Genomic DNA, 15499 nt, shown 5'->3' with positions numbered 1-15499 from the left:
TACCATATATCACATGGTATGGTATTGTATGCTATCCTATGGTATTGCATTGTACCATGTCATATATATCTTATCGTTTGGTATCGTACCTATCATATCGTTCCTTACTGTATCATATCCTCACATTTCTTATCGTATCGTCAGATTGTATTGACCATATGGTGTTTTTGTTCCCACAAACTATTGTAACTGATATCTTGCATCTTTGTCCCAGAACAATTCAAAGACCTACCCTTTACACTTTGATCACAGTTTTATTTGCCCACTACTGTCTAAATGAATTTAAAAAAAAACTCCAACTGTTGTATATATAGTATATAACATATGTCTGCATGCATGCTCTCAGCCTGTCCTGCTGGCGTGTTCGGGATGAACTGCAGTCAGCTGTGCCGGTGTTCAGGAGACCAGGAGCAGTGCCATCCTGTGACGGGGAAATGCAGCTGCTTACCCGGATACTACGGGGCCCGCTGCGAGCTACGTAAGAACACTGATGATTTCCTGCTGTCAGAGTGGACGAGTATGAGGCATGCGCTAATATTCCTTATGAGAATTTGGTTGGAGAAATGTGGGAGAAGGGTAAACATTTGGCCCAATTTGTAGATTTCCATTGAAGTCAAAGATTGAAAACACATGATCCTGCTATATTTTGCACAGAAATAACATAACTTCCACTTCAAATTCTGATTTACTGATATACTGCACATGTTTATAAGAATATTTTTTCGTTATTGTCCTTGTTATACTTAATTTCTTGTTTGTATTTCTTGTAAACATGTTATTTTTTTACGACTGAATTCCTCTAAGAGTGTTTTAATAAACCGATATACCCCAAAGCGAACTCCTTGTATGTGTAAACCTCAAGTCACTTTGGATAAAATTGTTCAGTAACATGTAATGTAAAGCGTCTTTGAGCACCTGGGAAAGCACTATTAAACATACTATGTATTATTATTAAACCTTTTGATTGGCTGATTCTGGTACAACATCTAATTAAAATGTCCTCCCTGTTTTGTCTCCAGGATGTCGAGCCGGTACTTTTGGGCCTAACTGCAAGTCCAGATGCAGCTGCACCAGTGGCGGTCGCTGTGACTTCCGGACTGGGACCTGCTACTGCCCGGCTGGCTTCATTGGAGCCGACTGCAGCTTACGTGAGTGAAGACATCTTGCACCTGTTTGTACTCCAGAAAGAAACCACAGTCTTTCGGCACCCCTTTTATTATCATTACACTGCTCGTTTTAAACAACATGCCTGTTTGGGACTGGTTGGGTGCTTGGCCTGTGGTGTTCCAGCTTTCTAGAGAACTAGCAAACAACTTCAAACACAACACTGAGCTTCCTTCGGTCATAAGAAACCAGTGGCGAACCGTGTCTATCACAACTGGACTTTAGACACACACACACCCCTGTCGTCTTGAAAAGGGTACTCACAACAATTCCGCAACAACTTCGTCTTCACCTGTTGCACTTGCCATTTCAACGTTAAAAACCATAAAACGACATGAATTGCTTCGTCGCATTCATCTAGATCCTCTGTCTCTAGCCAGTTAACTAGCGGGCCTTCTAGAGCACCCTGGAACCGAGGGAAAACTCTGAAAGAACACGCCCATTGGCTACAAATCAATATATGATTGGTTGATCAAACTGTCAGTCCAAACGTACGCTCTCATTCAGTGCAACGGCCAGGGCATTCGATCAAGGATGTAGAATACCTTGGTTGAAGGATATTCTACCCAGAGACCCAGAAACAGATCTGATTGGTTGCTTTCTTTTCTAACACAAAACCACTGAAATGTGTAGTGCATGGTCCGAGAAGGACAAACAAATCAACGTAACACTGTAATATTACAGATCAACAACACAGATACCATTCTCATTTATTCATTTTATATACATTTTATTACATTTTATTTATATAATCAAATTGATTTTTAGTTTTTTTTATCTGAGTGTTATTCTCTTAATACCTTGAAGGCCCTGACGGTTCGCCACTGTAAGCAACACACCTGCCCTGATATAGTCGTGTCTAAGGCACATATCGCAGACTCATAAACACCAATATAGTATATAAAAAACACACACGTCACAGAAGTGGCGCTACGGCTATTGGGCCAACTCCACCAATCAGGAGGAGACAGCCACGGACATTGCCGTTCCAAAGTGCTGGAGACGCTGTAGTACATATGCCAGGCCTGTAGATGGTGCTGTTCTCACAGAATCAGCCCATGATGCAAAGACTGTGTTAAATTGAGCGAAATGAGGAATGGCTAAAATGCATGATCTGTTTGGTATTTTGAAAAATAAAAAGTATAAATATGCCTTATATAGGTATGGTCCTACACTATATTATTCAAACATAGCATGATAGGTCCACTTTAAGTGATCAAGGATACATATAACGTCATTATATTGTATCCATCAATCAGGAGCTAAATGAATGATAACTTCTCCTTCCCATCACTGTCTTTAAAGTTGGATGTGGAGTCAATGCTTAAGGAGTGTTAGTCATCTCAGCCTTCTTGTTGTATTTAACCACTCTGGTCAAACAAGGGACAGCAAAGACAGAGGAAACCAACAAATCCCAATGAAATGTATCTTTAAAAATGTTGTGTGAATGAATACTTTTTTTATTTCCACAGGCTGTCCAAGCGGGTATTACGGGAAGGACTGTGCTAAGATGTGCTCATGTGGGGAAGGAGGGCAGTGCCACCCAGCTACTGGAAAGTGTATCTGTGCCCCTGGTAGGATAGGACAGTCCTGCCAACAAGGTAACGTCATGACAACCCAGTCCTAGTTGTTTATGAGGCCATGCAAACGAATATCTTATCAACAGTAAATGCAGCTGGTTGAAACCTTTCTATTATGGAGTTTATTACTGAAATAGTTTTGAGGCAAGAATGAATCACTTTTTCAGTAAATTCTAAGAGAATCCATTGTAAAACTTTGAGTAAAACTTGTAAAAAATATCAAACTTTGGCCTTTTATCGTTTGCCCTTCTCCTCAGAGAGCCTGCCATGCATCAGTGGGATCGGCTGGCCCTAATGAGCTCTTCAGAAATAGTAGGCTCTAACTAGAAAGTGAGAAACAACCGCTAAAACAAGGGAGCATTTTTAAACATTTTACAGTGTATATTTAAGTAACAAATTCTCCACTTCCTCCGTGTGAGGCCAAGGATGATAACAGGGCTGCTTTCCCGGGAAACAGACCCAGAGTTTCTTAATCTCTCCCTCTATCAGCCATTCAGCTGGATTGCAAGCGGGGATTTCCATCACTGCCTTTCCTAAATGCTCTCATCTTCAGCGTCCTGCATGTACTTGGACATACCTCGTCTTATGTTCCTCTTGTTGAATGTTTACAGGAACCTATAAGTAGCTCGTTCCCTGTGTTCCGTATCGCTGGATCTGGCAAGGAAGCAAATAAATAAACAGGAAAATCAAAGACGGCTTGCTTATTGTTTTCCCAATCGAAATTACCCAGAGAAACATGATTATTCTTTTATATCAGTGCCAAATTAGACCACTTTGCCATCTCTTTAATGAACTGTTGCTTAAATAAACATGACTGTGGTTAGTGCAATCTTGTATATGTGTGTGTGTGTGTGTGTGTGTGTGTGTGTGAGTGTGTGTGTAAGTAGGCCTGTGGTTCTGGTCTTTTCCTGATGTGTTCTGGACCTTTCTCCAGCATGTCCTAGGGGGCGCTATGGCCTGCAGTGCAGAAACACGTGCAGCTGTCAGAACGGGGGTCTGTGTGATCCCATCCACGGGTCTTGCAGATGTGGACTGGGCTGGACCGGAGCGCGCTGTGACTCGGGTACAACTTCACACACACTGAACAACCAGAGCAGAACTGAACTGTAATCTGTACATGGGACATCAGAAACTTAAAAACTAGAACAAACAACAAAACTGGCAGAGAAAACTATTGTAAACCTTTACCTCCTACTATCAGATGACCTTTCACTTAAACCCCCCCTAGAGGGACGCTCTGTGGCAGACAAACATTTAATATACCTGCAATTTTCCCTCAGCAAGATAATCTTAGCACATGAGCACAACTTGAATGACTTTGAAGTGTAAACGCATCCACACAAAATAAAATAGGCTATAAATACATATACTACATATGACTTCAGGTTGCCACTGCTAAGCTAAATGCGGATAATGCTCAGCGTAGTGATGTTATGCAGTCTCATTTAGGGGTTATTAACTGACATATTTTACGTCATAGATCAAAACTTTAAGCTTCTTAAGGAATCCAACCAGAAACTCATTCAAATAAACATTGATCTTGGAAGTGCAACATTTTTTTACGCCTTTCCGGGACACATTCCTGCACAAGTCTGAAGACAATCAGACAATCAGAGTACTTCAGTTTTATCAAAAGCTACCATATGGATCTATTTGCAATATAATCCCATTGAAGGATTTCTTCTGAATCATCATGTTGCATTTACACAGTTTCTTTGTAGATGCAGCTAAGTGTAAATGTATAAATTGTGTGTGTGTGTGTGTGTGTGTGTGTGTGTGTGTGTGTGTGTGTGTGTGTGTGTGTGTGTGTGTGTGTGTGTGTGTGTGTGTGTGTGTGTGTGTGTGTGTGTGTGTGTGTGTGTGTGTGCAGCCTGTTCACAGGGGAAATATGGGTTTGATTGTGCACAAGACTGTCCATGTCTCAACAACGGGACCTGCGACCGTTTCACCGGCACCTGCGGCTGTTCTGCTGGATACTACGGCCACTCCTGTCAACACAGTAAGCACGCACTCACTCATAATACAAAAATAAACTTGGTGATAGGGTTACCAGTGGCCTCACTGACACTTCTGTAAAAGTGCAACTAGTAAAATATGTGTCTGTGACATGAAAGAATACAACATGACCCGTTTTTAACCATATGCTGAAAGTATCCTTAAAGTATGTATTTCTCTCAGGTTGTCCATCTGGGTTCTTTGGCATGAAATGTGCTCGTACATGTGACTGTAAAGCAGGGCGGACATGTGATCATGTGACAGGCAAATGTGTGTGTCCACCAGGCTACCATGGCCCACAATGTGAAAGAAGTGAGTATCCACAAAAAAAAGAAACTACATGAAAAGCAGTATGTGTCCAAAATCATTACATTTCAATTCAATTATTATAATTTTGATTAAACGAAACTGATGTTAAGTTAAAAATAAGACATCTAATGTTCGGCAGACAGAAGACATGTTTGTGGAAATGATTAAAAAGCCATCTGGGTGCCCAGCTGCAATAAGACATGGGCAGATATGAGCATTCATGAATAAGAGTTAAACAAAACAAGGCAGTGTGAGTGTGTTCTGGCAGGCAGACAGACAGGCGAGCAGGTAGGTGGGCGGGCATGCCTCCTGGTTATTTGATGAGAGACAGGTGTTTCCCCACTGCTTAATGCGTTCCTGTTACATCCTGGGCCCTCCTGCCTGCTGCCGGGCTCTCAGCCGCAGTGTGAGCGCCTAAATGGCCACTTCAGTCCCAGCAGGAGATATGACTGAGCGTCGCAGAGCAGTAAGGCAGCAACAGCTCCAGAGACAGAGCGGCTCTTATCTCTGTGTGTGTGAGATACATGGTGTGTTTTTTGGTACACGCACTTGTGTGTCTGTTTGTGCTTGTGTATATATATGTGATTCTGCACAGTCTCATTCATATGGTCTTGCATTTAAACATGTAGCAGACTTAATACGGATACAAAAGTAGGACTATGATCACATTTGAAAAGGTCTATATATTTCTTAATTGTAACTTATCCCTTATACTCTACGGCTTGCACAGGAATTAGGATTCACTTTCAAAACTAAAACTAGATTTTAGTGCAAGGCATACCTTTTCATAACAAAAAACTTCACCAATAGTCAATTTGTCTTGCTGTATGTTGGGAAGATGGTTATCCAATTTATAAATGCATGGACGTTCTCATAACTACAGTAATATAAGCATACATCTGTTTTCAGGGTGTGAGTCTGGCAGGTTTGGATTGAGCTGTGGAGAGTCATGTGACTGTGCTGGTGAGGCCGCATGTGACCCATCCACCGGGCGGTGCCTCTGTCCCCCAGGAAGGACGGGACAGAGATGTGAAAAAGGTCAATCATCTAGTTTCATTAACATTTAATCAGCTCCAAATGTCCCATATATCCGTGTTTTTTTGTCCTTAACACATTTTTTTTTTAAAACTCTCCCTCCCTTTTCTGTCTCAGATTGTGGTGGAGAGCGCTTCGGCCCAGACTGCTCTCTGCCGTGTCAGTGCTCCCAGAGGGCCCGCTGTGAGGGGCTCAGTGGGCGGTGCCTGTGCCCTCTCACGTGGCTGGGCCCCACCTGTACCGAAGGTAAACCTCTCTCTGACTTTGTCGTGTTTCCTCTACTTCAGAAGACATAATATTGGTTTACAGTGAATTCCTAGAGACTAACTTTAACCAAATCTTCACGCTCAAATGTAATGATTTATGCTATGGGGACTTTAGGACCCCTGAAGGTAGGCGGTCCCCACAACGTGGCTATACAGACTCACACATGACCCACTTTTCATATAGTTTCATTTGATTTGTGTATTAATGCTTATAATAACATGGAAATCACTTTGTCACACACACAAACATTTCCATCAGTTTAGAGGATATTACCTTAACTTTAATACATCATGGGGACTTCAATTGTGTCCTCTTAAAAAAGGGGAGTCCCCAAAAACACACGAACACTTACTTTAGAGGATATTACACACACACACACACACACACACACACACACACACACACACACACACACACACACACACACACACACACACACACACACACACACACACTTTAGGATACTTCATTAACTTACAATCATTGTCGGGACTTCAATTGTGCCCCCTAAACACACACACACACACACACACGACTTGCTTGGTCAAGATAAAGCAAAACGAACACACACACACACACACACACACACACACACACACACACACACACACACACACACACACACACACACACACACACACACACACACACACACACACACACACACACACACACACACACACACACACACACACACACACACACACACACACACACACACAGGTCACGGGCTGTAAAGCTGAACCAGCTTTCGTGAAATACTGTGTCACTGTGTGTGAGAGGCTGAGCCCCATCACTCTGTGTGTCAGCCTGTCTCCCTCGATAGCTGCTCCTGTCTCCTGACAGTTATTTTAATCTGTGCCCAGCATGAAGCCGTCTCAGGGCTGTCTTCATTTTACCTCCTCAAAGCCATGCACACGGGAGACGACGTACCAGTTACTTCTCCTCCAAAAACCCCAGAACATTTGCTTTTCATTTCCAAATAGTGCTGATGTCTTCTTGCTTATTTTTTTCTTCCTTTCTTTTCAGCGCCGCTACACCAAACCCCGGGACCGTTGAACTTTTCAGTGTCCCAAAGAAAGAGAAGAGCGGGCAGCAAAACCACATAACCAAAGCAGAGGTGCAAGCTCCTGACTGGACGTCCAGACACGGGGCTCGGCTCTGTGAGGCATTACTCAGATCATCTTGGTGAAGGTGATGTTTGTTGTGAAACTGGTACTCAGCTGTCAGAGACTGGCACTCCATCACTGAGCCTGGAGCTGGGGCCTGGCATGTGAGGGGCCCTCAGGGGACCATCTACCTACCCCAGACTGTCTACCATTCAAAGTCCAGGGTTACACAGACTTCATAGCAATAACCCACAAATACCTGCATCATATTTGTGAGTATTGCTGATGGAAAGCGGTTCATTTGCTTTCCCAGTTTTACATTTAATCACCTGGTAAGGTTTCTTTCTTAAGGGAATTTGTACAATACGTGTAACTGAGACATTCTTGTCACTGGAGAACATTTACAACCTACTTTTTGTTTTTATGTGGCCACAAAAAAGTGGATGGTCAGCAGAACAGAAGCTTATTTCTGGTTAAAAATTGAAATGCTTCTTAAACAGATTTAGAAATGTATGGGTGACTTCTTCAGAAAATTCACACACTTCCACTCATACAGGGACTAACGTTGGGCTGATGTTCTAATAAAGAAGCCATACATGTTGAAGCAGGGGGTGTTATGGAAAATGACTTCCAGACAAATCCTAGGATATAAACATGTACTTGGCTTTAAATTATAATTGATGTCTGATTTGTTTTCCTCACACACATTTCAAATGCCAGAATCTATTCATATGAAAACATGCAAAGGAAAGTGTCTTCACCCTCACCAAGCATTATGCAATTTATTTTTATTTGTTGCTCAAGTTTTGATTTCACACATTTCTTTGTGGAACTGTATCTTTTCCCAAACAATTGTAACCCTGTTGTTCTTGTAGTAGGTCGGTAGTGAGGTGGACATAAGAGTGATTCGATTTGACCAGTGTGCAGACAAACACAAGTTATTTGAACGGCCAAAGAAAGGGAGAAAATAAACCATTTCATCAGGTTTATCACTCAGGCCCCTCTGCATTCAGTTAAAGAGAAATACATGTTGCAGTACACTAAACACTGACCTTCCTCCATTTGTTTCTGCAGTGAAAAACTTTTACTTCCTGTCACCTGCTTCTTGTAGCCAATCAGAGACGAGCTCTGTAATCAGGGCCACTTTAACCCAGGTGGAATCAATCTCTCCTCATTTGGAGCTACATTTTAGTCAATTGTACTTTAACAAAAGATAATTATCACATGGGTCCTCTCAAGAGACATAACCACAATTCAAATACATTATTATTTGTTGATAAAGGAGCAAAAATCTACTTATTTTGGACATGAAATTAGTAAAAGACTTCTTAAAGGGGAAGTGCTCGCCTTCTTCTTGAAGGATGAGGCCGGTAGGGAGTTAAAGTCCCCCAGAAAAACAAAACATTACACGTTTGTTTCTATAAACTTCGAGCAGATGACCAACATTGACATAAGCAGTGGAGAAAATAGGTCCCATGACAAACTCAGATCATTGGTCTCTTGGTTTATAGATTATTCTAAACAAATGTTATTATTTCACAAGAAAATAACCCTTCACTTATTGTCATTGTCCCTGCACCTTTTACCAAAGCCCATTAAGATATTGCCTATCCATAAGTTATTTCAGCATGGCTCATGGTATCTGAATGAACATAGTTAATTTACCACCAGCGTCAGAAACACTCTCCATTTATTAGCATTGATTGTGGGTTTTCTTATTGCAGTGCGGTGTGCTGGTTGCGAAATACTGCGGGCAAAACTTGCAGACATTGCACTTCTTTCAAATCTGTGTTTATTGAGTCAGCAGCTGATACAGTTTGTTTGAGTCTTATAGACAAGCATCAAATGTTGTTAATACTTTTTCTGCAGTATTTGTTTCACGTTTTTATGGTTGCACAATATTGAAAAGATCCATATCACAACTGCTATCAACACTACACTTGTGCATTTAAATAAGGGTGCGTCTTATTTGTAAAAACTGTATTTGTATACTATCTCAGGTCACTTATATCAGTCATAACCTACTGTGCTCATTTCCTGTCAGTGGAACTACATTATGACATTTTGTCTGTGTAAAATTGATAAACTCGAATTTTACTGTCATCATTTCCATGGTCTTTTCTTTATTGCGTCCATGTGTCTTAAACAGCCCCAAAAAACACCTGCTTTTAAACGTCTATTTTTGAATTGTGTGTTTTGAATGCAGTGTTGCATGGTATTGATTTCTTTGAGAGGGGTGGGAGGGTGCAGTAAGGTATGGACGTAAGGTGGAGAGAGGTTGCAGCTGTCATGGGGACCTATGGGATCGTGTGTGTGTGTGTGTGTGTGTGTGTGTGTGTGTGTGTGTGTGTGTGTGTGTGTGTGTGTGTGGATATATCAGTGCATGTTTCTACGCACGGCTACTACCAGGCATCTCTCATCAACCAGAGAAGGGTCAAGCATTAAGGCCTCCCTGACAGTAGTCTAAAGTGGGTGGGGGTGTGAGAGGCACCTGAGCAGGGTCCACTGGTGGTGTACAAGGTGTGTGTGTGTGTGTGTGTGTGTGTGTGTGTGTGTGTGTGTGTGTGTGTGTGTGTGTGTGTGTGTGTGTGTGTGTGTACGTGTGTGTGTGTCAGTGTCAGAGTGCAAGTGCTCTGCCTAAGGCATTTTTCAAGTGCGCTGGAGCATTTTCTCCTCTATGGGCCAAAGGGGGCGGGCAGAGGCAGGTGCCTGGACCGAACATGCTCCAGCATCCCGGGGTGAGTGATGGAGGATGGAGCCCCCCCCTCACCCACTCTCTCCGGTGTGGCTGATGGATGGGGGGCCGCTCCTGCTCGCTCTGTGTTGTGACAAGCAGCAGATGTTCTCCAATAATGTTTATCGGCCCGGCCTTCATCTTCAGATGACACACCTGTTTCCAGTCAAACAGGCCCAGAGAGGCCATCCATCCACGGAGCGCTGGGTGGCTTCTGCTCCGCCCATCAAACCTGCACATAGAGGTGCCACTAAGAACAGCTGGCCTGCCCATCTTTATCTGAAGTGTAAGATCAAAAATGAACGCAGGTCGAAGCCAAATCTTGGCTACGGTCGAATCGTCAAAACAAATAGGGTTGGGGTTAGGGTTAGGGTTTGGGGTTATTCTATGTCTTTTCCAAACCACTTTTCCTTAACCTCAGGGGGAAAAGTAAGATGTTAAGTAGAATCCATCAGAACTTAGGAAAACAAAACTGTGGGTGCTAAGAAAACCTGACTTCACTTTCACTTCGCAATGTAATTATTATGCGCCGCGTTGATGTTATTATTAATTTCACTACAAAGAGAATCTAAATTATTCATCCCATGCATTATTTCGGTGTTGTTTCATTCAATCTGCAAGTGAAAGGTTAAGGGTCGAAACACCCGATGAACGTTGGACATTGTCTCCTTCTGGCCAAGGCTGCCCGTTTTTGTGGAATCATCTCCAGATGGATTTTCATGTTTAAAAAAGTCAAAGGAAACGGTTGCTCATGCTCTACCTCCTGTCCACTCATATTAATCAGCATGAATCCAAATTCCTAGTACGATTTTATGAAAATATTTAAATTAATGTATTTTTCAATATATGCATGACTTGTTAATTTAAAAAAGCACCATTACTTACATCAGGGATCACCAACTACATTTGTCCAAGGGCCAAAATTATTCTTATGCCCCTTTCACACCAAAGCGTTTTTTCCTGTTCACACTTCAGCTGCGCCGCCTCTTAGCTCCGGAATCCGGTTCACCTCCAGCTCCAAAAAACTGTCTTTATAAAGTCAGGCAACACTAACCAGGCTTCGTGTGATTCTGTTTATTTGCACCTTACTTTGACCATCCGTTCGCTATCATTGATCATTGTGGAGAGCAGGCAGACGTTTTGTTTTGTATTATAGCAGCTATCGGATGGAATCAATACATGGGCTGCACAGGTTGTCGTGTCCGACTATCACAAGTAGAATCATAATGAAAAATAAGCCGGTAAAATGTGCATGTAGAAAACGGCTTATGCCACAATAGGATAGCAATAGCAAGTAGTCAGTGTACCTTCGGTTGCTATGCTAACATCACCCATTTTATACCAGAGACACTTTAATAACAGCGTTGTGATGCCAAACAGGTAGCCTCGTAGCGGGGGCTACTGCAGAGCACATAAAGCAGACTCTTCACGCTAACGAGGGATCACTTCTTCTTCAGGGCAGGGAAGGCTACGCAGTACGCAGTCTACTGCCCCGCAGCTGCTGCCTCTCTGTTGGACTCCGGTACTGCACATTACTCACGAGACGTTGTAAAAATTTTTTTAGTTGGGGGCGAACACACTAACCACTCCGCCAGCGCCACAGCGCGTGCCGGATGAGAATGTCTGGCGTAGCAGATTTGGCCCGCGGGCCGCCAGTTGATGGTCACTGACTTACATGATCCATTTCTCACGACAATTTGTTTCCGTGAACGGCCGAATGGTGCGTCATTAGAAACATTGCGGCCCCAAGGCATTGTGGGATGTGGTTTTCTCCTTTCCTTTCATAAAGGATGGTCCAGTATCCTAAACTAAAGGAGATTATAAAGGAAGCATTACCTCCTTTCTGATCATCTAGAGCAGGGGTGCCCAATACGTCGATCGCAAAGGTAGTGTGGGTAAATCACTTTTTTTTTTTTAAAGTCAGCCTATCATCCATCCTTACTATGGCATTTGCCACTTGATTGACGTACAGGTAAGCCAGGCTGAGTTGTATTGTGCCATACGGGTTCATGCAGTTGTGAAGGGGCCTCACCTCCTCATCCGGCGCATCCCCCCCCCCCCCCTCGCGACACAGATTGGGCAGGGGCGGCCCTGTAGGTAGATCATTTAGGCTTGGTCATTTTAAAAGTAGCTCCCAAGATGAAAAAGTGTGGGCACCCCTGATCTAGAGAATTCGAACATCTCTCGTCATGGTCGTGTTAGGAAACTTCCTAGTTCAAGAAAAAAAAAACTTAACTGGAACCTTTATGTGCACCCTTTGCATGGTCTTTCTTCCTTTGATTTGAGATGCTCATAGGGAAAAGAAGCTGATTCAGACATCATTTGGTTTACTCAAAATGATCTCAGCACTTATAAAGCCACTTTTCTTTTATTACAAGCTCATGAACAAAGATGCTCTTTGTGCAGAAAGGCTTTTGGAGGGAAAAAAGGCCGACTGTTGTTGCATGCTGGCTCATCAACAGCGAGGGAGAGGGAGAAGCGTGAGGGAAACTGCAGATGTAATAGCCCGTAAAAGGTAAGATCGCATCATGGGTACTTTTTGGCTGTAATTAAGCATAAGCCACTCTTTGCAAAAGGAGATTCTATCACTTAACTGCCTCAGTTTGCAGTCTCAGAGATAACTACTGCCCCTCTGCGTTGAACCAGATCTCCCAGAAGGCCACAGTGTTTTGAACTTCAGCTGACGAAGCTGTCGGCTCAGATAAAAGAAAGAGGGGGAATTCATTTCGGCACGTCCTGCACCATTTGTTAGGTTGTTGGCTGGAAAAATAAATGTTAAATGTCGAAAGCTGCAAAAAGATGCGTATCAGGGAACTCTCCCACACTCTGGATCTGTGTGAAGACGTCCTCTGTTTGGATGCGACATGATGTGTGCAGCACTAGAAACTATGGTGAAGTTAAACTGCACATAAGTGGGTGCAAATGAGTGAATTCACCACTGGATGGCGCTTAACATGGAAGAAAAGCCACTGAACAGACCTCTGATTCAAGTGAGTGCACATGAATACATGACTGGTATGATATAATGAGCATCATAAAGTTCATATAATCCGATTGGCTGATACTAAAGCGTGCGTTTTAAGTTTAATTTGTTCCAAACGTCTCGACTGCACTCCTCGGTTCTTTCTGATCTACCCAATGAGCGAAGAATGAGATGATTTCACTCACAGACGCCAAGATGTTCTGCCACCACGCCTGTCCTGATTAGACCCGTCATATTAAAACCATGTGCCCCGCCGCTCTGAGTGTCCATCAATAACGCTAATGACCCGTAGCCTGCAGGGAGAAAAAATAAACAGAGAAGGAAACCACAACTTAAAACTCTGCTGCTTTCTAACAGGCTGAGAGGGGGGAAGAAACAGCAATATAAGCAGAGAAGAAGAGAAGGAGAGGCCTGCGTCCAAACACTCAGTAACAGTGACACTGAAATAAAACAAAAACAGACTTTTAAAGGGTTATTTTTAGGGATGATTTATATATGATGCATTGTTCTGATTTGTTTATGTACTTGTACTTTATGTACTCGTTTTGGTATTGCGCTGATGATTTGGTCCCTGTGGACTTGAAAGTATTATCTTTATTATTTGTATTTGTTTTTAAGTTTTGGAATATGTTCATCATGATATTCTGAGGCGTGTGGCGCAGTGGGTTGTGCGTTGGTGTCCGGATCAGGGGGTCACAGGTTCAAACCCCACTGCGGTCAGCATGTCGTTGTGTCCCTGAGACACTTCACCCCAAATTGCTCCTGTGGGGATTGTCCACAGTATTGAGTATGTAAGTTGCTTTGGATAAAAGCGTCTAACAAGTAACATCTAATAATGTAATGTTTTTAGTTAGATTGTCTTTTAATTTTTTAACAGGGGTGATAGTCTATGATTGGAAGACTCCATTTAACTAAAAAAATATATATATGTGATTCCGCTGTATTCATGCTCCTACAATGTTTTGTAAAATACTTTGCCATGTGTTGATGGTGCTTTATAAATAAACCTTGCCTTCCAAAGGTTTGGCTTGCTCTGAGTTTTCATCTGTATTTGGACTTATTGTAAGTCGCTTTAAACCAAAGTGTCAGCTTGATGTAATTGAATAACTCACAGGGGATATTTTCTCGCCCTCCTGCTTCAGCTAACTCTGCTCTCTTGTCTGTATTCATACTTGATTAGTTGAATAAAAGAACAGTGACAGAGGAGGTGCTACTATTATTGTTAACACAACAAAAACGTGATGATTGGTGACTTCCCACTTGTGCCAACTGTTAGTAAGCACCACTCACTACACCCCCCCCCCACCCTCCTTAAAGGCCTCACTCCTTCGCCCATCCATGCCCCCCTCCCCGAAAAATGTCTCCCCCGGCGTCTGAGTCAGCACGGGTGCCAAGTCAATCAGTGAGAGAGCTGCCAGCTGTGATGGGGGGGGGGGGGAGATGCATGTTGCAGTGAGGGGGCAGTTACATGCCACACGGGCTGCAAGGACGGGTGGCAGAGGAAGAGGAAGGGAGGGGTGAGGAGAGAGGAGAGAGAGAAGGAAGGGAGGGGTGAGGAGCAGTGGAAGAAGTACTCAGATGTATTACTTTAGTAAAAGTAGCTATACTAAATTGAAAAAATACTCAGTTACAAGTCAAAGTACTGCTTTCAATATCTTACTTAACAAAAAGTACAAAAGTATTACTTGATGTACCAAAAGTAAAAGTATTTGTTTTGCGTAAGGAACCATTTCAGAATTGTATATTAATAATTACTCGATTGTGGTTATTCATGTGTTAGTGTGTTTGTCACTGCTAGAGCTAATTTTAAGTGTTTTATATAAAGCTGCTGGTTTTAAAGTTTTAATTATACAGTATGTCAACATTTATTTATAAATTGATTAATCTAAATCTAAAAAGAAGGCAGAAACTAAAGCTTTAAAATAAATGAAGTAAAGAATACAATATTGGATCCACAATGTAGTGGAGTAGAATAAAGTAAAAGTTAAGTATGAAGTGGCATAAAGCTGACAATACTCAGGTACTGTAAAGTACAAGTACCTCGAAATTGTGCTTAAGTATAGTACTTGAGGAAATGCACTCTGAGGATTGAGGAGAGAGAGAAGGAGGGGAGGAAAGAGAGATTGTCTGAACAGGAGCCCTAATGAGCTCTGATGGATTCTGAGGCACTGCCAGCTGCACCATTAGCTGAGTGAGCTTCACCCAGTGCTGCCCACAGTGTGCCCACCACACACACACACACACACACACACACACACACACACACACACACACACACACACACACACACACACACACACACACACACACACACACACACACA

General features: G+C 42.7%; 1 protein-coding gene across 2 annotated transcripts in view; it reads left to right on the top strand.

The window, feature by feature from the left end:
* The window catches only part of egfem1 (EGF-like and EMI domain containing 1), an 82726-nt gene extending 73164 nt beyond the window's left edge, over nt 1-9562 (top strand). For both annotated transcript variants that reach the window (XM_079676893.1, XM_079676892.1), the window contains 9 exons: nt 347-478; nt 1020-1148; nt 2637-2765; nt 3679-3807; nt 4615-4743; nt 4923-5051; nt 5958-6086; nt 6201-6329; nt 7380-9562. In XM_079676893.1, coding sequence (XP_079533019.1) covers nt 347-478; nt 1020-1148; nt 2637-2765; nt 3679-3807; nt 4615-4743; nt 4923-5051; nt 5958-6086; nt 6201-6329; nt 7380-7459 — 1115 coding nt within the window. In that variant the 3' untranslated portion in view covers nt 7460-9562. The remainder of the gene's footprint in view (nt 1-346; nt 479-1019; nt 1149-2636; nt 2766-3678; nt 3808-4614; nt 4744-4922; nt 5052-5957; nt 6087-6200; nt 6330-7379) is intronic.
* Nucleotides 9563-15499: the final 5937 nt, after the last annotated feature.

Source organism: Notothenia rossii, assembly GCF_949606895.1.
Source record: "Notothenia rossii genome assembly, chromosome: 4".
Lineage (NCBI taxonomy): Eukaryota > Metazoa > Chordata > Actinopteri > Perciformes > Nototheniidae > Notothenia > Notothenia rossii.
The sequence above is the reverse complement of the archived record's forward strand: the minus strand, read 5'-3'. Positions and strand labels throughout refer to the sequence as shown.